General features: G+C 49.1%; 1 protein-coding gene across 4 annotated transcripts in view; it reads left to right on the top strand.

Annotated features, from left to right (window-relative positions):
- The window catches only part of supt7l (SPT7 like, STAGA complex subunit gamma), a 48,288-nt gene that overhangs the window by 16,037 nt on the left and 15,609 nt on the right, over positions 1-16,642 (top strand). For 3 of the 4 annotated variants that reach the window (XM_070885718.1, XM_070885716.1, XM_070885717.1), the window contains exons 2-3: positions 6,513-7,218; positions 14,636-14,960. In XM_070885718.1, coding sequence (XP_070741819.1) covers positions 6,806-7,218; positions 14,636-14,960 — 738 coding nt within the window. In that variant the 5' untranslated portion in view covers positions 6,513-6,805. The remainder of the gene's footprint in view (positions 1-6,512; positions 7,219-14,635; positions 14,961-16,642) is intronic. The other variant, XM_070885719.1, reaches the window with a different exon arrangement.

Below are 16,642 nucleotides of genomic sequence, written 5' to 3'. Positions count from 1 at the left end.
TCTTTGAGGATGTAACGAACAGAGTGGATAAAGGGGAACCAGTGGATGTGGTGTATTTGAACTTCCAGAAGGCATTTGACAAGGTGCCACACAAAAGGTTACTGCACAAGATAAAAGTTCACGGGGTTGGGGGTAATATAGTAGCATGGATGGAGGATTGGCTAACTGATGGAAAAAAGAGAGTCGGGATAAATGGTTCATTCTCTGGTTGTCAACCAGTAACTAGTGGAGCGCCGCAGCGATCAGTGCTGGGACCCCAACTATTTACAATCTATATTAACAACTTGGAAGAAGGGACCAAGTGGAACGTAGCCAAGTTTGCAGACGATAGAAAGATGGGAGGAAAAGCAATGTGTGAGGAAGACACAAAAAAATTGGCAAAAGGACATAGACAGGCTAAGTGAGTGAGCAAAGATTTGGCAGATGGAATATAATGTTGGAAAGTGTGAGGTCACCTTGGCAGAAAAAAATCAAAGCAAGTTATTATTTAAATGGAGAAAGATTGCAAAGTGCTGCAGTACAGCGAGACCTGGGGGTACTTGTGCATGAAACACAAAAGGATAGTATGCAGGTACAGCAAGTGATCAGGAAGGCCAATGGAATCTTGGTCTTTATTGCAATGGGGACGGAGCATAAAAGCAGGGAAGTCTTGCTACAGCTATATAGGGTATTGGTGAGGCCACACCTGGAATACTGCATGCAGTTTTGGTTTCCATATTTATGAAAGGACATACTTGCTTTGGAGGTAGTTCAGAGAAGGTTCACTAGGTTGATTCCGGAGATGAGGTGGCTGACTTGTGAGCAAAGGTTGAGTAGGTTGGGCCTCTACTCATTGGAATTCAGAAGAATGAGAGATGATCTTATCGAAATATATAAGATTATGAGGGGGCTTGACAAGGTGGATGCAGAGAGGATGTTTCCACTGATGGTGGAGATTACAACTAAAGAGCATGATCTTAGAATAAGGGGCCGCCCATTTAAAACAGAGGCGAGGAGAAATTTCTTCTCTGAGGGTTGTAAATCTGTGGAATTCGCTGCCTCAGAGAGCTGTGGAAGCTGGGACATTGAATACATTTAAGACAGAAATACAGTTTCTTAAACGAAAAGGGGTTATGGGGAGCGGGCAGGAAGTGGAGCTGAGTCCATGATCAGCTCAGCCATGATCTTATTGAATGGTCGATGGGTCTTTCTGTGACTGGAAGGCTGCTTCCAGTGGGGTTCCACTGGGTTCTGTACTAGGTCCCTTGATTTCTGTTGTATGTATTAATAAATGATTTAGACTTGAATGTGGGGGTTATGATTAAGAAGTTTGCAGATTATAAAATTGTCCGTGTGGTTGATAATGAAGATGATAGCTGTAGACTGCAGGAAGATATCAATGAATTGGTCAGGTGGTCAGAACAGTGGTAAATGGAATTCAATCCGGAGAAGTGTGAGGTAATGCATTTGAGGAGAGCGAATAAGGCAAGGGAATACACAATAAAAGTGTATGTCCCTGAAGATAGCAGGTCAGGTAGATAAGGTGGTTAATAAGGCATACGGAATACGTGTCTTTATTAGACAAGGCATAGAATATAAGAACAGGGAGGTTATGCTTGAACTGTATAAAACACTAGTTAGGCCACAGCTAGAGTACGCATGCAGTTCTGGTCACTACATTACAGGAAAGATGTGATTGCACTAAAGAGGGTACAGAGGATGTTGCCTGGATTGGAGAATTTTAGCTATGAGGAAAGATTGGATGAGCTGGGGTTGTTTTCTTTGGAACAGAGGAGGCTGAAGGGGAGACCTTATTGAGGTGTTTAAAATTATGAGGGGCCTAAATAGAGTGGATAGGAAGGACCTATTTCCCTTAACAGAGGGGTCAACAACCAGGAGGCTTAGATTTAAAGTAATTGGTAGGAGGTTTAGAGGGGATTTGAGGGGAATTTTTTTCACCCAGAGGGTGGTGGGGGTCTGGCCTTTACATGGAAGAAACCCTCACCACATTTAAAAAGTACTTGGATGTGCACTTGAAGTGCCGTAACCTAAAAGGCTACAGTCCAAGAGCTGGAAAGTGGGATTAGGCTGAATAGCTTTGTTAGCCGGTGTGAACACGATGGGCCGAAATGGCCTCCTTCCGTGCTGTAACTATCTATGATTCTATGAAGTTCCCTACACATGATTTTAGACGCAAGGCTAAATGTGTACTATTCAATATGAAGTTTTAAGATTAATGTTTTGAAACAAGAACAAATGAAGTTAATTGTCAGACATATTACAGTCACTAACTTTACAAATAAGCAAGGAATTATCCAGCAGCTTCTGACTCGGAGGTGAGAGTGCCACAACTGAGCTAAGACTTCACCTATTCTACTTTTAGTCTGCACCTACACTACTTCTGTGTATCACCTTGGCTCTTTTGATTGTACTCTTACCGTTGGTTGTGGATTCGAGCTGTACTGCAGGACTTGAACATATAACCTCGGCTGACACTTCAGTGGAGTAGAGAGGGAGTGCTGCATTGCCAGAAGTGCCAACCTTCGGCTGAGACTTTAAACAGAAGCCCCATATGCCTACCTGAAGCTTTAGGTGGAATTTAAGGATCCCATGGCAGTATTCGGAGAAGAGCAGAGCGTTCTCCTGATGCCCTGACTGGCATTCCTTCCTCAACCTATGATACCAACAAAAAAAAAATCAGATTGTTTATTCATCCCGTTGGTTTTGAGTTCTGCGATGTACAAAATGGCTGCCACATTATTAATATAACAGCAATCAAACTGCAGTGAGAGCTGTGAAAAAAATGCTATACAAATGCAATTTTTTTTCTTCAAAATCAAACCATCGCTACTCACTTATGAATGACTTTTGTTCCATTTCTGTTTACTAAACAATGTGTGCTGATTGCATCATCGGAGAAGCTGGCTTTAAAAAATGACTGGGCCTGACAGCAGGAGGAAGACAAGTAATCAGAATAGACATGGTCATTAACCTCATACTTCAGTAACTTGTCACTTCAACAGCGAGCGCTAATTCAGCCCCTCCATTCTGTCAGTCTCAGTTACTCTCGCCAGCCAGCTCCCTTGATGAGGCCACCGCTGATTGAAACAACAATATTTCACACATGTCAATGAAAATAGATTTCTTTTCAGCATTAATCATAATTCTTTACATCTTTTGAAAGGGGGACTGCATCTTTATTCTGTTAAGTTGAGGTCAGAAAAGTAGATGTCAGAAAAGCCAGCGGTGTGGAGAATTGGTCCGTGAATTTCTTTCTAAAATGAAGCTTTTCAAGTTGGTGTTTGCAGACACGAAAGGGTCTGTGGAGATATGCGGGGTGTCTGTGAGGTCATTAAATTTCTGTCTATCTGGGACTGGACATACCGCGCACCATGGGCACAATGTCTTACGAATTCTGTATTCTACGTGGTTTATTTGTGTTGCTGCTTATATGAAACTAGTTTTTTCTTGCATTGACATTACTATTGACTTTTTGGGCAGCAGGCATTGTCTTTCTGAAGCTGGGATGGGGAATTCCTGGGAGTGTGTCAGTATTAAGAGAGAGTCCCCAGAAGTGTGTTGGTATTTGCAGGGGGTCTCCAGGAGTGTGCCAGTATTTGCAGGTGTTCCTGAGAGTGTGGCAGTATTAGCAGGAGTCCCTGGGAATATGGGAGTATTTGCAGAGGGTTCCTAGAAGTGTGTCGGTATATGCAGGGGTTCCCAGGAGGGTCAATATTTGCAGGGTGTCCCCGGGAGTATGGCAGTATTAGCAGGAGTCCCTGGGAGTATGGGAGTATTGGTTCCTAGAAGTGTGTCAGTATTTGCAGGGGGTCCCCGGGAGTATGTCAGTATTTTCAGGAGGTCCCTGGGAATATGTCAGTATTTTCAGGGGGTCCCTGGGAGTATGTCAGTATTTTCAGGGAGTTCCCGGGAGTATGTCAGTATTTGCAGGAGGTCCCTGGGAGTATGTCCGTATTTGCAGGGAGTCCCCTGGAGTATGTCAGTATTTGCAGGGGGTTCCCGGGAGTATGTCAGTATTTGCAGGGGGTTCCCGGGAGTATGTCAGTATTTGCAGGTGGTCCCTGGGAGTATGTCAGTATTTGCAGGGAGTCCCCGAGAGCGTGTCTGTATTTGCAGAGGGTCCCCGGGAGTGTGTCTGTATTTGCAGGGGGTTCCCGGGAGTATGTCAGTATTTGCAGGTGGTCCCTGGGAGTATGTCAGTATTTGCAGGGAGTCCCCGAGAGCGTGTCTGTATTTGCAGAGGGTCCCCGGGAGTGTGTCTGTATTTGCAGGGAGTCTCCGGAAGTGTGTCAGTATTTGCAGGAGGCCCCTGGGAGTGTGTCAGTATTTGCAGGAGGTCCCCGGTATGTGTCCTTATTTGCAGGAGGTCCCCAGGAGTATGTCCGTATTTGCAGGGAGTCTCCAGGAGTGTGTCCGTATTTGCAGGCGGTCCCCGGGAGTATGTCAGTATTTGCAGGGGGTCCCCGGGAGTGTGTCCATATTTGCGGGGAGTCCCCGGTATATGTCAGTATTTGTAGGGGGTCCCCGGGAGTATGTCAGTATTTGCAGGGGTCCACAGGAGTGTCAGTATTTACAGGGGGTCCCCGGGAGTGTGTCCATATTTGCGGGGAGTCCCCGGTAGTATGTCAGTATTTGCAGTGGGTCCCCGGGAGCATGTCAGTATTTGCATTGGGTCCCAGGAATATATCAGTATTTGCATGGGTCCAGCACAATAAAAATTAAGGGACTTGAGTTTTATGCACAAAGAAATGAAGGGTTAATCTGTTCCATGCCCATGGTGTTAAATAAATTCACTGATTATGGTTTTGAAGAAAAAATAAACCAGTTTAAAGTCTCTCTGCCATGCACCTAAATGCTTCCCACATGAATTAAACATTCTTCTACTCTGAGGAGGTGGGGTGTTGTGATATGTTAATAACTAAAAGGTCAGGAGGTGAGGGTGGCAGAGAGGTTTTATCTCTGGAGCCTGGGATTGAATCCAGCTCGGGCTAAGGGCATGAAAGTCTTCCCTGCCAACTGGCTATGAGGATGCACACCCCATCCAGCCCTATCTTTAACTGGGGTCCATACATAGCAACTTGCATTTATGGCTAACCTCCTCCAGCCCTACAACGCTCCAAGATCTCTGTGCTCCTCCAATTCTGGCCACTTACACATCCCTGATTTTCATCGCTCCACCATTGGCGACCGTGCCTTTAGCTGTCTAAGCCCTAAGCTCGAATTCTCTCTGTAAACCTCTCCACCTCTCCACCTCTCTACCTTCTCTCTCCTCTAAGAGCATAAGAAATAGGAGCAGGAGTAAGCTATTCGGCTCCTCGAGCCTGCTCCGTCATTCAATAAGATCATGGCTGATCTGATCTCGGCTCCACTTCCCCGCCCGCTCCCCATAACCCCTTATCCCCTTAAGACGCTATTTAAATCCTACCCCTTTTTGTTCTAATATCTCCTTATGTGGCTCAGTGTCAAATTTTGTTTGATAACACTTCTGTGAAGTGCCTTGGGGACGTTTTACTAGGTTAAAAGTGTTATATAAATACAGGTTGTTGTTGTAGTTAGCAATCCTCCCATTCGAAGGATGTTTCAGAACTTGTGATTGGTGAAAGGTGGAAACAGGGAAGAGCATTAGATAGATTGAGCTTCTGGGTGACAAGGGTATGGATTAGAGTTTCGGCAGCTGTGGGGGAGAGGTGGGGATGACATTGTGATAGTAGAAGAAGGTGATCTCAGTGACTAAATTCTAGGGAGGAAATAAAACTAAGCTCCAGATCAGCCAACACTTGCTCTTCTACCAGGGGTGGCTGGATAGTGATCAGGAGTCGTAGCCAAGTCCGTTTGTTTTTTTTACCCTTATCTGAACCCTGCTGAGTGAGTTGTAGTGTTCCTCCTGCTAACAGAGCTGAGATTAGTACAAGCTAAGAAAGAAAGAAATAGAATTGCATTTCTATAGCATATTTCACAACCTTGGGGCATCCCAAGTGCTTTACAACCATTGCCATTATGTAGGAAATCCAGTAGCCAATTTGCTCACAGTGAGGTCGCACAAAGAGCAATGTGATGATGCCTAGATAATCTGTTTTAGTGATGTTGGTTGAGGGAAAATATGGTCCGGGTCACCAGGATTAACTCCCCTGCTCTTACTCTAAATCGTGCCATGGAATCTTTTACGTCCATCTGAGAGAGCAGATGGGACCTCAGTTTAATGTCTCATCCGAAAGACGGCACCTCCGACACTGCAACACTCCCTCAGCACTGCATGAGAATGTCAGCCGCTTTTATGTGCTCAAGTCTCTGGTGTGGGACTTCAACCCACAACCATCTCACTCAGCTGAGAGCGCTAACAACTGAGCCACGGCTGACACCAGAGTAGAACCTGGGGCTTGTAAGCTGAGTTCCACTCAGCTGGTGCATTTCACAGTCTAAATCTCAGGCCCTGCTTATTGTTGCAGTTGTATTCACTAAGCCAATCCACATAAGAGTCTTACAATAATCACATCTCCTTTACGTCTCGACAGATTTCACCAAGGATACTGCAGCCAGTTTTCGGAAGCCTGAAGGTAGCTGGCAATGCAGCAGAATGATCCTTTACTCCCGCATTATCTGCTTCTATGAAAAAGACTTGTCAGTTTGTTGACTAATTGCTTTTCACCGGTCCCAGAAAATTGCAATGGGTTCATGTCCCGTCAAAGCAAATCTCTGTAGTTAACTCCACACACTACAGCCTTGACTCGGTTTCATTTAAATTTGCACATTTCTCTTGATTTTCTCCGTACAAATCTCCACGCGACTGGAAGCTGAGGCAGTGAAGATGATAAAGTACTGGGGCGAGATCCCTGTGTCCTCCACTCAGCCCAGCCGCAGCTCTTTCGACTTGCTGCAGCGGGAGTTCCGGACGGTGGAAATCCAAGATCCGCCGCTGCACCAGCCCTCGGCCGACAGGCCCCGGCCTGCCACCATGCTGGACGTGCCGTCCGAGCCCTGCGGCCTGACCGTCCACACCATCCAGCTGATGCAGTACAACCGGCGGCTGCGGAGCCTCGTTACCGCCGCTCAGGCCCAGGGCCAGCCGCAGCCGGAGGGGGTGAAGGCCGAGGAGGCCGAGGCTCTGCCACCCGCGCCCAGCTCACCGCCCATCCCGGAGGAGCTGCTGCCCTTGGATAGCAAAAGCCCGAAGCTTCCTTTCCAGTTGAGGCACAGTGATCCGGAGAGCGACTTCTACAGGTGAGCTCTAAAGTGCTAAGATGGCAAAGAAAGAACGACTTCTATTTATATCGTGCCTTTCACGATCTGGGGACATCCCAAAGTGCTTTACAACCAATTTTGAAGTGTAGTCACATAGTTTCTTCAATATTGCCACCCCCTCCTTTTTTTTCCTCCCCTATCTTTCCTGAATACCTTGTAGCCAGGAATATTAAGTTCCCAATCCTCCGCTTTGAGCCAAGTCTCTGTTAATGCCACTATATTATAGTCCCATGTGGCGATTTGTGCCTACAGCTCACCAACCTTATTTACCACACTCCATGTACTCCAAATGCATCTTGCTCTGCCTTGCATTTGCTCCATCTGATCCTTCCTATGAGGAAAATTGTTTTACGGACACGTTTGTTTGTAATATCTAAAAGCTCTGATCACATGACTGATTGCTGATTGGTCCCCTTGGTGGATAAGACACACCCAGCAATTTCTCTGGAATGTGTAATTTGAACCGCCCCGCCGATGTAGTCAGTGACTTTGCAAAGTGTAATTCGAGCCATTCTGACTGCAGACTCCAGACAGAATGGAGCTCGCTCTCGCATGTTAAGACCTTCTCCCACCCCCAAACAAGTTTCTGCCCCCCACCCTCCCCAGCCCAAATTTGCTAACCTGCTGACCCGCCATCTCAAGTTCCTGATCTAATCATCCGTGACCCCCCCCCTCCCAGCCCTAATCCCTTGGCCCACCAGCCTAAGTTCCTGACACACTCCCCAAGCCCAAGTTGCTGACCTAATCACCCCCCCACTGCCCAAGTTCCTGACCTCCTTCCCCCACTGCCCCACCGCTAGCCCCCCACCTCCCACCCCCCCGGGTTCCTCACCTTCTCACCTGTCCAACAAGCTCCTGACCACCTCTTTTCCTCCCCCCACCCCCCTCCATAAAGGGGCATTGTGGGTCACGGATTGTGAACAGGTTTATTAGGTAGGAAGTCAATAGTGACAGTGTCATAACTTCAGTATGTCGTCCATTCTTGTCATCTGGATCATGCTCTCAACTCCCCCTTAGACCTGGATCACGTTTTTCTGCCATCCGCACTGTGCTCTCTACTCTTTACCCCACCATCCCACCAAGTTCCTGACCACTTCTCTTCCCACTCCCCGATTCCCCCACTCTCCCTTCGGCATCCCCCTCCCTCCCTTTGATCCCGTCCCCTCGGCGCCCTCCCTCTTTACCACCTCCACCCCTTCCCCTCTTCTCCCCCCTTCCCCTCTTCTCCCCCTTCCCCTCTTCTCCCCCTTCCCCTCTTCTCCCCCTTCCCCTCTTCTCCCCCTTCCCCTCTTCTCCCCCCTTCCCCTCTTCTCCCCCCTTCCCCTCTTCTCCCCCCTTCCCCTCTTCTCCCCCCTTCCCCTCTTCTCCCCCCTTCCCCTCTTCTCGCCCCTTCCCCTCTTCTCCCCCCTTCCCCTCTTCTCCCCGCTTCCCCTCTTCTCCCCCCTTTCCCCTCTTCTCCCCTTCCCCTCTTCTCCCCTTCCCCTCTTTTCCCCCTTCCCCTCTTCTCCCCCTTCCCCTCTTCTCCCCCTTCCCCTCTTCTCCCCCTTCCCCTCATCTCCCCCCTTCCCCTCTTCTCCTCCCTTCCCCTCTTCTCCTCCCTTCCCCTCTTCTCCTCCCTTCCCCTCTTCTCCCCCCTTCCCCTCTCTCTCTCTTACCCCCCTCTCTCACTCTCTCTCTCCCCCCTCTCTCTCTCTCTCCCCCCTCTCTCTCCCCCCTCTCTCTCTCCCCTCTCTCTCTCTCTCTCCCCTCTCTCTCTCTCTCCCCCCTCTCTCTCTCTCTCCCCCCTCTCTCTCTCTCTCTCCCCCCCTCTCTCTCTCGCCCCCCTCTCTCTCTCTCGCCCCCTCTCTCTCTCTCGCCCCCTCTCTCTCTCTCGCCCCCCCTCTCTCTCTCTCGTCCCCCTCTCTCTCTCTCGCCCCCCTCTCTCTCTCTCGCCCCCCTCTCTCTCTCTCGCCCCCCTCTCTCTCTCTCGACCCCCTCTCTCTCTCTCGCCCCCCCTCTCTCTCTCTCGCCCCCCTCTCTCTCTCTCGCCCCCCTCTCTCTCTCTCGCCCCCCTCTCTCTCTCTCGCCCCCCTCTCTCTCTCTCGCCCCCCTCTCTCTCTCTCGACCCCCTCTATCTCTCTCGCCCCCCTCTCTCTCTCTCGCCCCCCCTCTCTCTCTCTCGCCCCCCTCTTCTTTCTCGCAACCCTCTCTCTCGCCCAACCCCCTCTCTCTCGCCCAACCCCCTCTCTCTCGCCCAACCCCCTCTCTCTCGCCCAACCCCCTCTCTCTCGCCCAACCCCCTCTCTCTCGCCCCCCCCTCTCTCTCTCGCCCCCCCCTCTCTCTCTTGCCCCCCCCTCTCTCTCTCGCCCCCCCCTCTCTCTCTCGCCCCCCCTCTCTCTCTCGCCCCCCCTCTCTCTCTCGCCCCCCTCTCTCTCTCGCCCCCCTCTCTTTCTCGCCCCCCTCACTCTCTCGCCCCCCCTCTCTCTCTCGCCCCCCCCTCTCTCTCGCCCCCCCCCTCTCTCGCCCCCCCCTCTCTCGCCCCCCCCTCTCTCTCTCGCCCCCCCCTCTCTCTCTCGCCCCCCCCTCTCTCTCTCGCCCCCCCCTCTCTCTCTCGCCCCCCCTCTCTCTCTCGCCCCCCCTCTCTCTCTCGCCCCCCCTCTCTCTCTCGCCCCCCCCTCTCTCTCTCGCCCTCCCCTCTCTCTCTCGCCCCCCCCCTCTCTCTCTCGCCCCCCCTCTCTCTCTCGCCGCCCCCTCTCTCTCTCGCCCCCCTCTCTCTCTCTCGCCCCCCTCTCTCTCTCGCTCCCCTCTCTCTCTCTCGCCCCCCTCTCTCTCTCTCTCGCCCCCCCTCTCTCTTTCGCCCCTCTCTCTCGCCCCCTCTCTCTCTCTCTCGCCTCCCTCTCTCACTCTGCCCCCTCTCTCTCTCGCCCCCTCTCTCTCTCTCGCCCCCCTCTCGCTCTCTCGCCCCCTCTCTCTCTCTCTCTCTCATCCCCTCTCTCTCTCTCTCTCTCGCCCCCCTCTCTCTCTCTCGCCCCCTCTCTCTCTCTCGCCCCCCTCTCTCTCTCTCTCTCTCGCCCTCCCTCTCTCTCTCTCTCGCCCCCTCTCTCACTCTCGCCCCCTCTCTCTCTCGCCCCCTCTCTCTCTCTCTCGCCCCCTCTCTCTCTCTCGCCCCCGCTCTCTCTCTCTCTCGCCCCGCTCTCTCTCTCTCTCGCCCCGCTCTCTCTCTCTCTCTCGCCCCGCTCTCTCTCTCTCTCTCGCCCCCCCTCTCTCTCTCTCTCTCCCCCCTCTCTCTCTCTCTCGCCCCCCTCTCTCTCTCTCTCGCCCCCCTCTCTCTCTCTCTCGCCCCCCTCTCTCTCTCTCTCGCCCCCCTCTCTCTCTCTCTCGCCCCCCTCTCTCTCTCTCTCGCCCCCCTCTTTCTCTCTCTCGCCCCCCTCTCTCTCTCTCTCTCGCCCCCCTCTCTCTCTCTCTCGCCCCCCTCTCTCTCTCTCTCGCCCCCCCTCTCTCTCTCGCCCCCCCCTCTCTCTCTCTCGCCCCCCCTCTCTCTCTCTCGCCCCCCCCTCATCTCTCTCTCGCCCCCCTCTCTCTCTTTCTCCCCCCCCCCCCCCCCCGTCTCTCTCTCTCTCTTCCCACCCCCCCTCTCTCCCCAACCTCCCTCTTTCCCCCTGTCCGACCTCTGTTCCCGCCACAAATCCAGTTATGGGCCTTCTCTCTCACAGCTTACTAAAGTGTGCTCTACGCTGCAGCCGCCACTGTGGGATACTGCGCGTGCACGGCCTGACCTCGGTGACATCGCACATGCGCATATGGGGATCGGGTGCACGGGCGCAAAAAGAGGTGGGGTCGAACGTGCGCATGAGCAAACGGACACAAATGTTGATGCAGATAATCACTCCGTTGGTTTACACAGTGAATTTTTATGATCTGGAATGCACTGCCTGAAATTAAATATTAACTGCCAAAAGGGATTTGGATAAATACTTGGAAGGGAAAAGATTTCCAGAGCTATGGCGAAAGAGACGGTGAGTGGGACTAATTGGATAACTCTTTCAAAGAGCAGGCACGATGGGCCGAATGGCTGTATCATTCTATGATTCTAGTCACTGTTGTAATGTTGGAAACTCCACTGTCAATTTGCACGCAGCATGCTCCCACAAACATCAGTGTGATAATGACCAGATCATCTGTTTTTTTTAATGATCTTGGTTCTGGAATAAATATTAATCTGGTCACTGGCTCTTTAAAATAGTGTAATGGGATCTTTTACATGAGAGGACATCTAAAAGACGACAACTCCGACAGAGCAGCACATCCCCAGTACCACACTGGAGTGTCAGTCTAAATTATGTGCTCCAGTCTCTGGAGTGGGACTTGAGTGTCTGACCTTCTGATTCTGAGGCGATAGTACTACTACTGAGCCACGGCAGACATTGTGTCCTGGAGTAGGAGCTGTTACGATAGAATGTTCTTTAAGGTATAATAATAATTGGGGGGAAAAAATAGTGATTTAGACCTCGGCAAGGCACCTAAAGGTGAGCTGTATCCTCTATGTTGTCACATAATCTGTTTTTCTTTTACACTGGTTATAAATCTGTTTTATCGATCCTACTATGGTTAGGTCAAGTGATTTATTGCAGCACATTTTCTGCTATCGTTAAGATCTACTCGATGCAGCACTTTCACTGCCTCCAGGACTTTTTTTGGACAAAATTGCAGTACTTGGCCACGAAGTGTAGAAATTCATGGGACTTATCCCACTTGCGTATGTACTTGATGGGGAAATGGATATATCCTTGAAGGGGAAAAGATTGTAGCGCTATGGAGAAAGAGCAGGGGAGTGGGACTAATTGAATATCTCTTTCAAAGAGTTGGCACAGGCACGATGGGCCGAATAACCTCCTCCTCTGCTGCATGCTTCTATGATTGTCACGGGATTTAGTGCTACACAAAATTGGTTACTCTAACTATGGATAGTGTTGCTGTGAATTTTATTCACTCGTTCCTCTTAAACAACACATGTGTCCAACTCCCTGCACCTTCAGTTTGTTGAAATCAAGATCTGTCGCTCTGTCTTCTACCCAAACTCACTTTTTCCTCCGGATATCAAAAGTGTGGAGCTCCATGCCTAGCTCAGTCTTCTCTGCCATAAATCTAAAGGCTTTTAAAACATAAGCTTGACATCATCTAACCTAATCACTACTGTATTTTCTCACCCACGGTTTTTCATTTGGCCCTCCACTTAGGTTTCTCAGTTGGGAAGGCAGGCTATACAACATGTTTGTCATGCAATTTTGGATAATGCCTTGTGTTCTTACTGAGTTAATTTATCTTCAAACCAGTTTCCCATAATGTCATCTATACAGATTGCAGAATCAATTTCTTTTTCATAGACTCTTGCAGCACAGAAGGAGTCCAGTTGGCCCACCGTGCCCAAGCCAGCCCTTTGAAAGAGCTATCCAATTTTCCCATATCCCTGCTAATAAACTTTGTAAGTTCATTTTGCAAATTAATTCTGTAACTTAGCAGCTTTAAACAAAGGGGCGTGGAAGAGATGAGTGTCCTCTCTCGGCTCAAGTTCACTATAGATGGCATCCCCAAAGCTTGGAAACACCTGAAGTCTCCATACCAGATTCAGTAACACCGACTTTCGGGTTCCCAGTTCTCAACAGCATTGTTAATGATTGACTGTCCCGGCTGGCTCACTGGTGTCCCAGAGGATAGATCTGTTACACGGCAATTGGATTCTTTACACTTGGTTTCAGATAACACTACAAATCAACGCTATAACAAATAATGGGTCATTTTCCATTGGCAAACAGTGACTAGTAGGGTGCCGCAGGGATCGGTGCTGGATCCTCAACTATTTGCTGTCTATATTAATGACTTGAATGAAGAGACCGAGTGAAATGTAGCCAAGTTTGCTGATGATGCAAAGATGGGTGGGAAAGCAAATTGTGAGGAGGACACACAAAATCTGCAAAGGGATATAGACAGGCTAAGTGAGTGGGCAAAAATTTGGCAGATGGAGTATAATGTGGAAAAATGTGAGGTTATCCACTTTGGCAGAAATAATAGAAAAGCAAATTATAATTTAAATGGAGAAAAATTGCCAAGTGCTGCAGTACAGAGGGACCTGGGGGTCCTTGTGCATGAAACACAAAAAGTTAGTACGCAGATACAGCAAGTAATCAGGAAGGCAAATGGAATGTTGGCCTTATTGCAAGGGGGATAGAGTATAAAAGCAGTGAAGTCCTGCTACAACTGTACAGGGTATTGGTAAGGCCACACCTGGAGTACTGCGTATAGTTTTGGTCTCCATATTTAAGGAAGGATATACTTGCATTGGAGGCTGTTCAGAGAAGGTTCACTAGGTTGATTCCGGAGATGAAGGGATTGACTTATGAGGATAACTTGAGTAGGTTGGGCCTAAAAACATTGGAGTTCAGATGAGAGGTGATCTTATTGAATCTTATAAGATAATGCGGGGGCTCGACAAGGTGGATGCGGAGAGGATATTTCCACTCAGGGGAAACTAAAACTAGGGGCTGCCCATTTAAAACTGAGATGAGGAGAAATTTTTTCTTAGGGTTGTAAATCTATGGAATTCTCTGCCCCAGAGAACTGTGGAAGCTGGGTCATTGAATATATTTAAGGCGGAGATAAACAGATTTTTGAGCAGTAAGGGAGTAAAGGGTTATGGGGAGCGGGCGGGGAAGTGGAGCTGAGTCCATGATCAGATCAGCCATGATCTTATTGAATGGCGGAGCAGGATCGAGGGGCCAGGTAACCTAATCCTGCCTATTTCTTATGTCATGTTCTTAGATAATGTGGTGCTAGCTGGACAAAGAAGAAACTTACCAGTGTTCCGTGCTGAGAAGCTGCACAGTTTTAGCGAGTTAACCCCCAGCTAGCATTCCTGCGCACACTTGGGGTCCCTAAGTCTTTGCTGTTACAAACTAACGCCTAACCACTCTGATCTTGGGCAAGTAGCAAGTGGTCCCTGTGGAGAGAGAGGCACGTGTTCCCTATTGGGTTAAATAGAAAACTCTGCCTGCATGGATTTCTCAGTAGCTTGGTTTGGAGACTCATACGAACAGCAGTGGGCCATTCAGCCCCTTGTGTTTGTTCTACCATTCAGTTGGATGGCTGATCTGTATCTCAAACTCCCTTTACCCACCTTAACTACATATCCCTGAGTGCCCTTACCGAACAAAAAAAACATTGATCTCAATTCCACTCGACAGCTTTCTAGGGACGAGAGTTCCATATTTCCCTTGAACACGTTAATGGGTTTTTACAAAATGATTTTGTGGCCTTGTTTTTTAGAATGTTAGCTGTTAGCAGCGTCACTGCCCCCCCCCCCCCCCCCCCCCCCGGCCTCCCAAGAGGAGTAGCTGTAACCATTGTGGTTTGTCTCCCTAGAGGAAAAGGCGAACCTGTGACGGAACTCAGTTGGCCATCTTGTCGGCAGCTCCTCTACCAGTCAGTGGCCACCGTCCTGGCCCACGCGGGCTTCGAGTCCGCCCACGAGAGCGTCCTAGAAACGCTGACCGATGTCGCCAGCGATTACTACTTCAAATTCACACGGCTCCTGCGCTTTGCCACGGACCGGGAAGCACGTGTCGGGCAGACCCCGTTCCAGGATGTGATGGAGCAGGTGTTCCATGAGGTGGGCATCGGCAGCGTGCTCTCTTTGCAGAAGTTCTGGCAGCATCGTATCAAGGACTATCACAGCTACGTACTCCAGGTGGGTAAACCGCATCATAAGCGCATTCACACATCTCCGATCCACACCCACCCCCCCAGTGGGTCAATTTAATGCCAGTATGGCAGCTGTGCCTTCACCTGCCTAGGCTCTAAACCCTGAGATACCCTCCCTAAATCTCTCTGCCTCTCCTCCTCTCTCCTCCTTTAAGACACTCCTTAAAATCTACCTCTTTTGGTCACCTGTCCTAATATCTCCTTATGTGGCTCGGTGTCAATTGGTGTCTGTTAACTCTCCTGTGCAGCACCGTGGAATGTTTTACTACATTAAAGGGGCTATAAGGCACAAGTTGTTGTTTGGCACTGACCCATTCTGACCAGAGAGATCCAGGTTCCATTCCATAACTGGCTGATCTCACCTGGGATTTTGGGAGTGGCACTGGGGTACTGTGGTGACCTCAGCGCTTGGGGCTAGAGATGGGAAAGAAACCAGCCAAGTTCCCAGCTCCTGATTGTTGTTCAGCATCCCCTACATTATTAGAACGAGTTGTGTTTCCCCTCACACAGTCGAATAGCTGTTCGAAAGCTTTGTGCCAAGTTACCAAATAAAGCATTATATATACTATTTAAAAAATAGCAAAAGTAGTACAAATGTGTGCAATCTAATGTGATTCAGACACCAATGATAATTGGCCAAATTACACTCTGCCAATAATACCATGAAAAATATCTGATGTAATTCTGAAGAGTACATAATGCTCCCATTGCCACAACATGGCCATGTTTTGACTGACTAATTGTCACAAGTACAGTGTATACCTTAGCTTCAACCTCACAGGTTAGCCCGTGGTGTAATCAGAACTGAGCTTCCATAATGTGCTCTAGTACATCATTGTACCCTATTAGCTCATGTAATTCTATCTGCATATATTATTAAAAGCCGTGTACAGTTTCTGTTCCGAAACCATATTTCCTGTTGTCTTGATTGTTGCTTAACCCTTTTGTTGTTTACACATTTATCATATAATTACTGTGTAAATAAATGGGAATTGCTATTTCAACATTTATAATGACGATTCTTGTGTTAGGGTGCGGCTGTGTCACTCAGCTCTGCCTACCACTTTCTTTTCCTGCTCATTTCACCCTTCTGTATACTCGTTTTATTTTTATCTATTTCTTTTCATCATTTTTGCATTTTTATATATTCTATCCCATCCCGATGCTCCTGTTTTAAGTGCCTATCCAACTCTCCTTGCTCTGCCACCCTAGTGCTCTTAAGAGACCAGAGGTGCCCTACGTATCGATGGCCCGCTGCTCTGTGCAGCCTCTCCCAGTAACTCAGCTGATGCTCGTATTCGGTCCTGGCCACTTCACGTAAATTTTTCCTTTCACCCTTCTCCTTGGCCACCTCGCCACTTAAATTATTTTCCTGCCACTTAAATTTCTTCCCTCCACTCTGCTCATCCTGCCCCCAGCACCACTCAGGCTTGATGGACCAGCTGATTTTTTTCTGTCATTTCTGTGCGTTTGTACTCCTTAAATTTCTATCCCTCTTAAAGCCTGCCCTGCTGCTTTAGTTACTGATTTATTTTGTGGCACTGCTGCTTAAATTTTAATGCCTACTAAAAACATAAGAAATAGGAGCAGGTGTAGGCCATACTGCAAAGGGGATGGAGTATAAAAGCAGGGAAGTCTTGCTATAGCTAAACAGGGTATTGGTGAGGC

This window comes from Pristiophorus japonicus, chromosome 7, assembly GCF_044704955.1.
Source record: "Pristiophorus japonicus isolate sPriJap1 chromosome 7, sPriJap1.hap1, whole genome shotgun sequence".
Taxonomy (NCBI): Eukaryota; Metazoa; Chordata; class Chondrichthyes; family Pristiophoridae; genus Pristiophorus; species Pristiophorus japonicus.
This window is presented reverse-complemented; position numbering and strand designations above follow the sequence as displayed.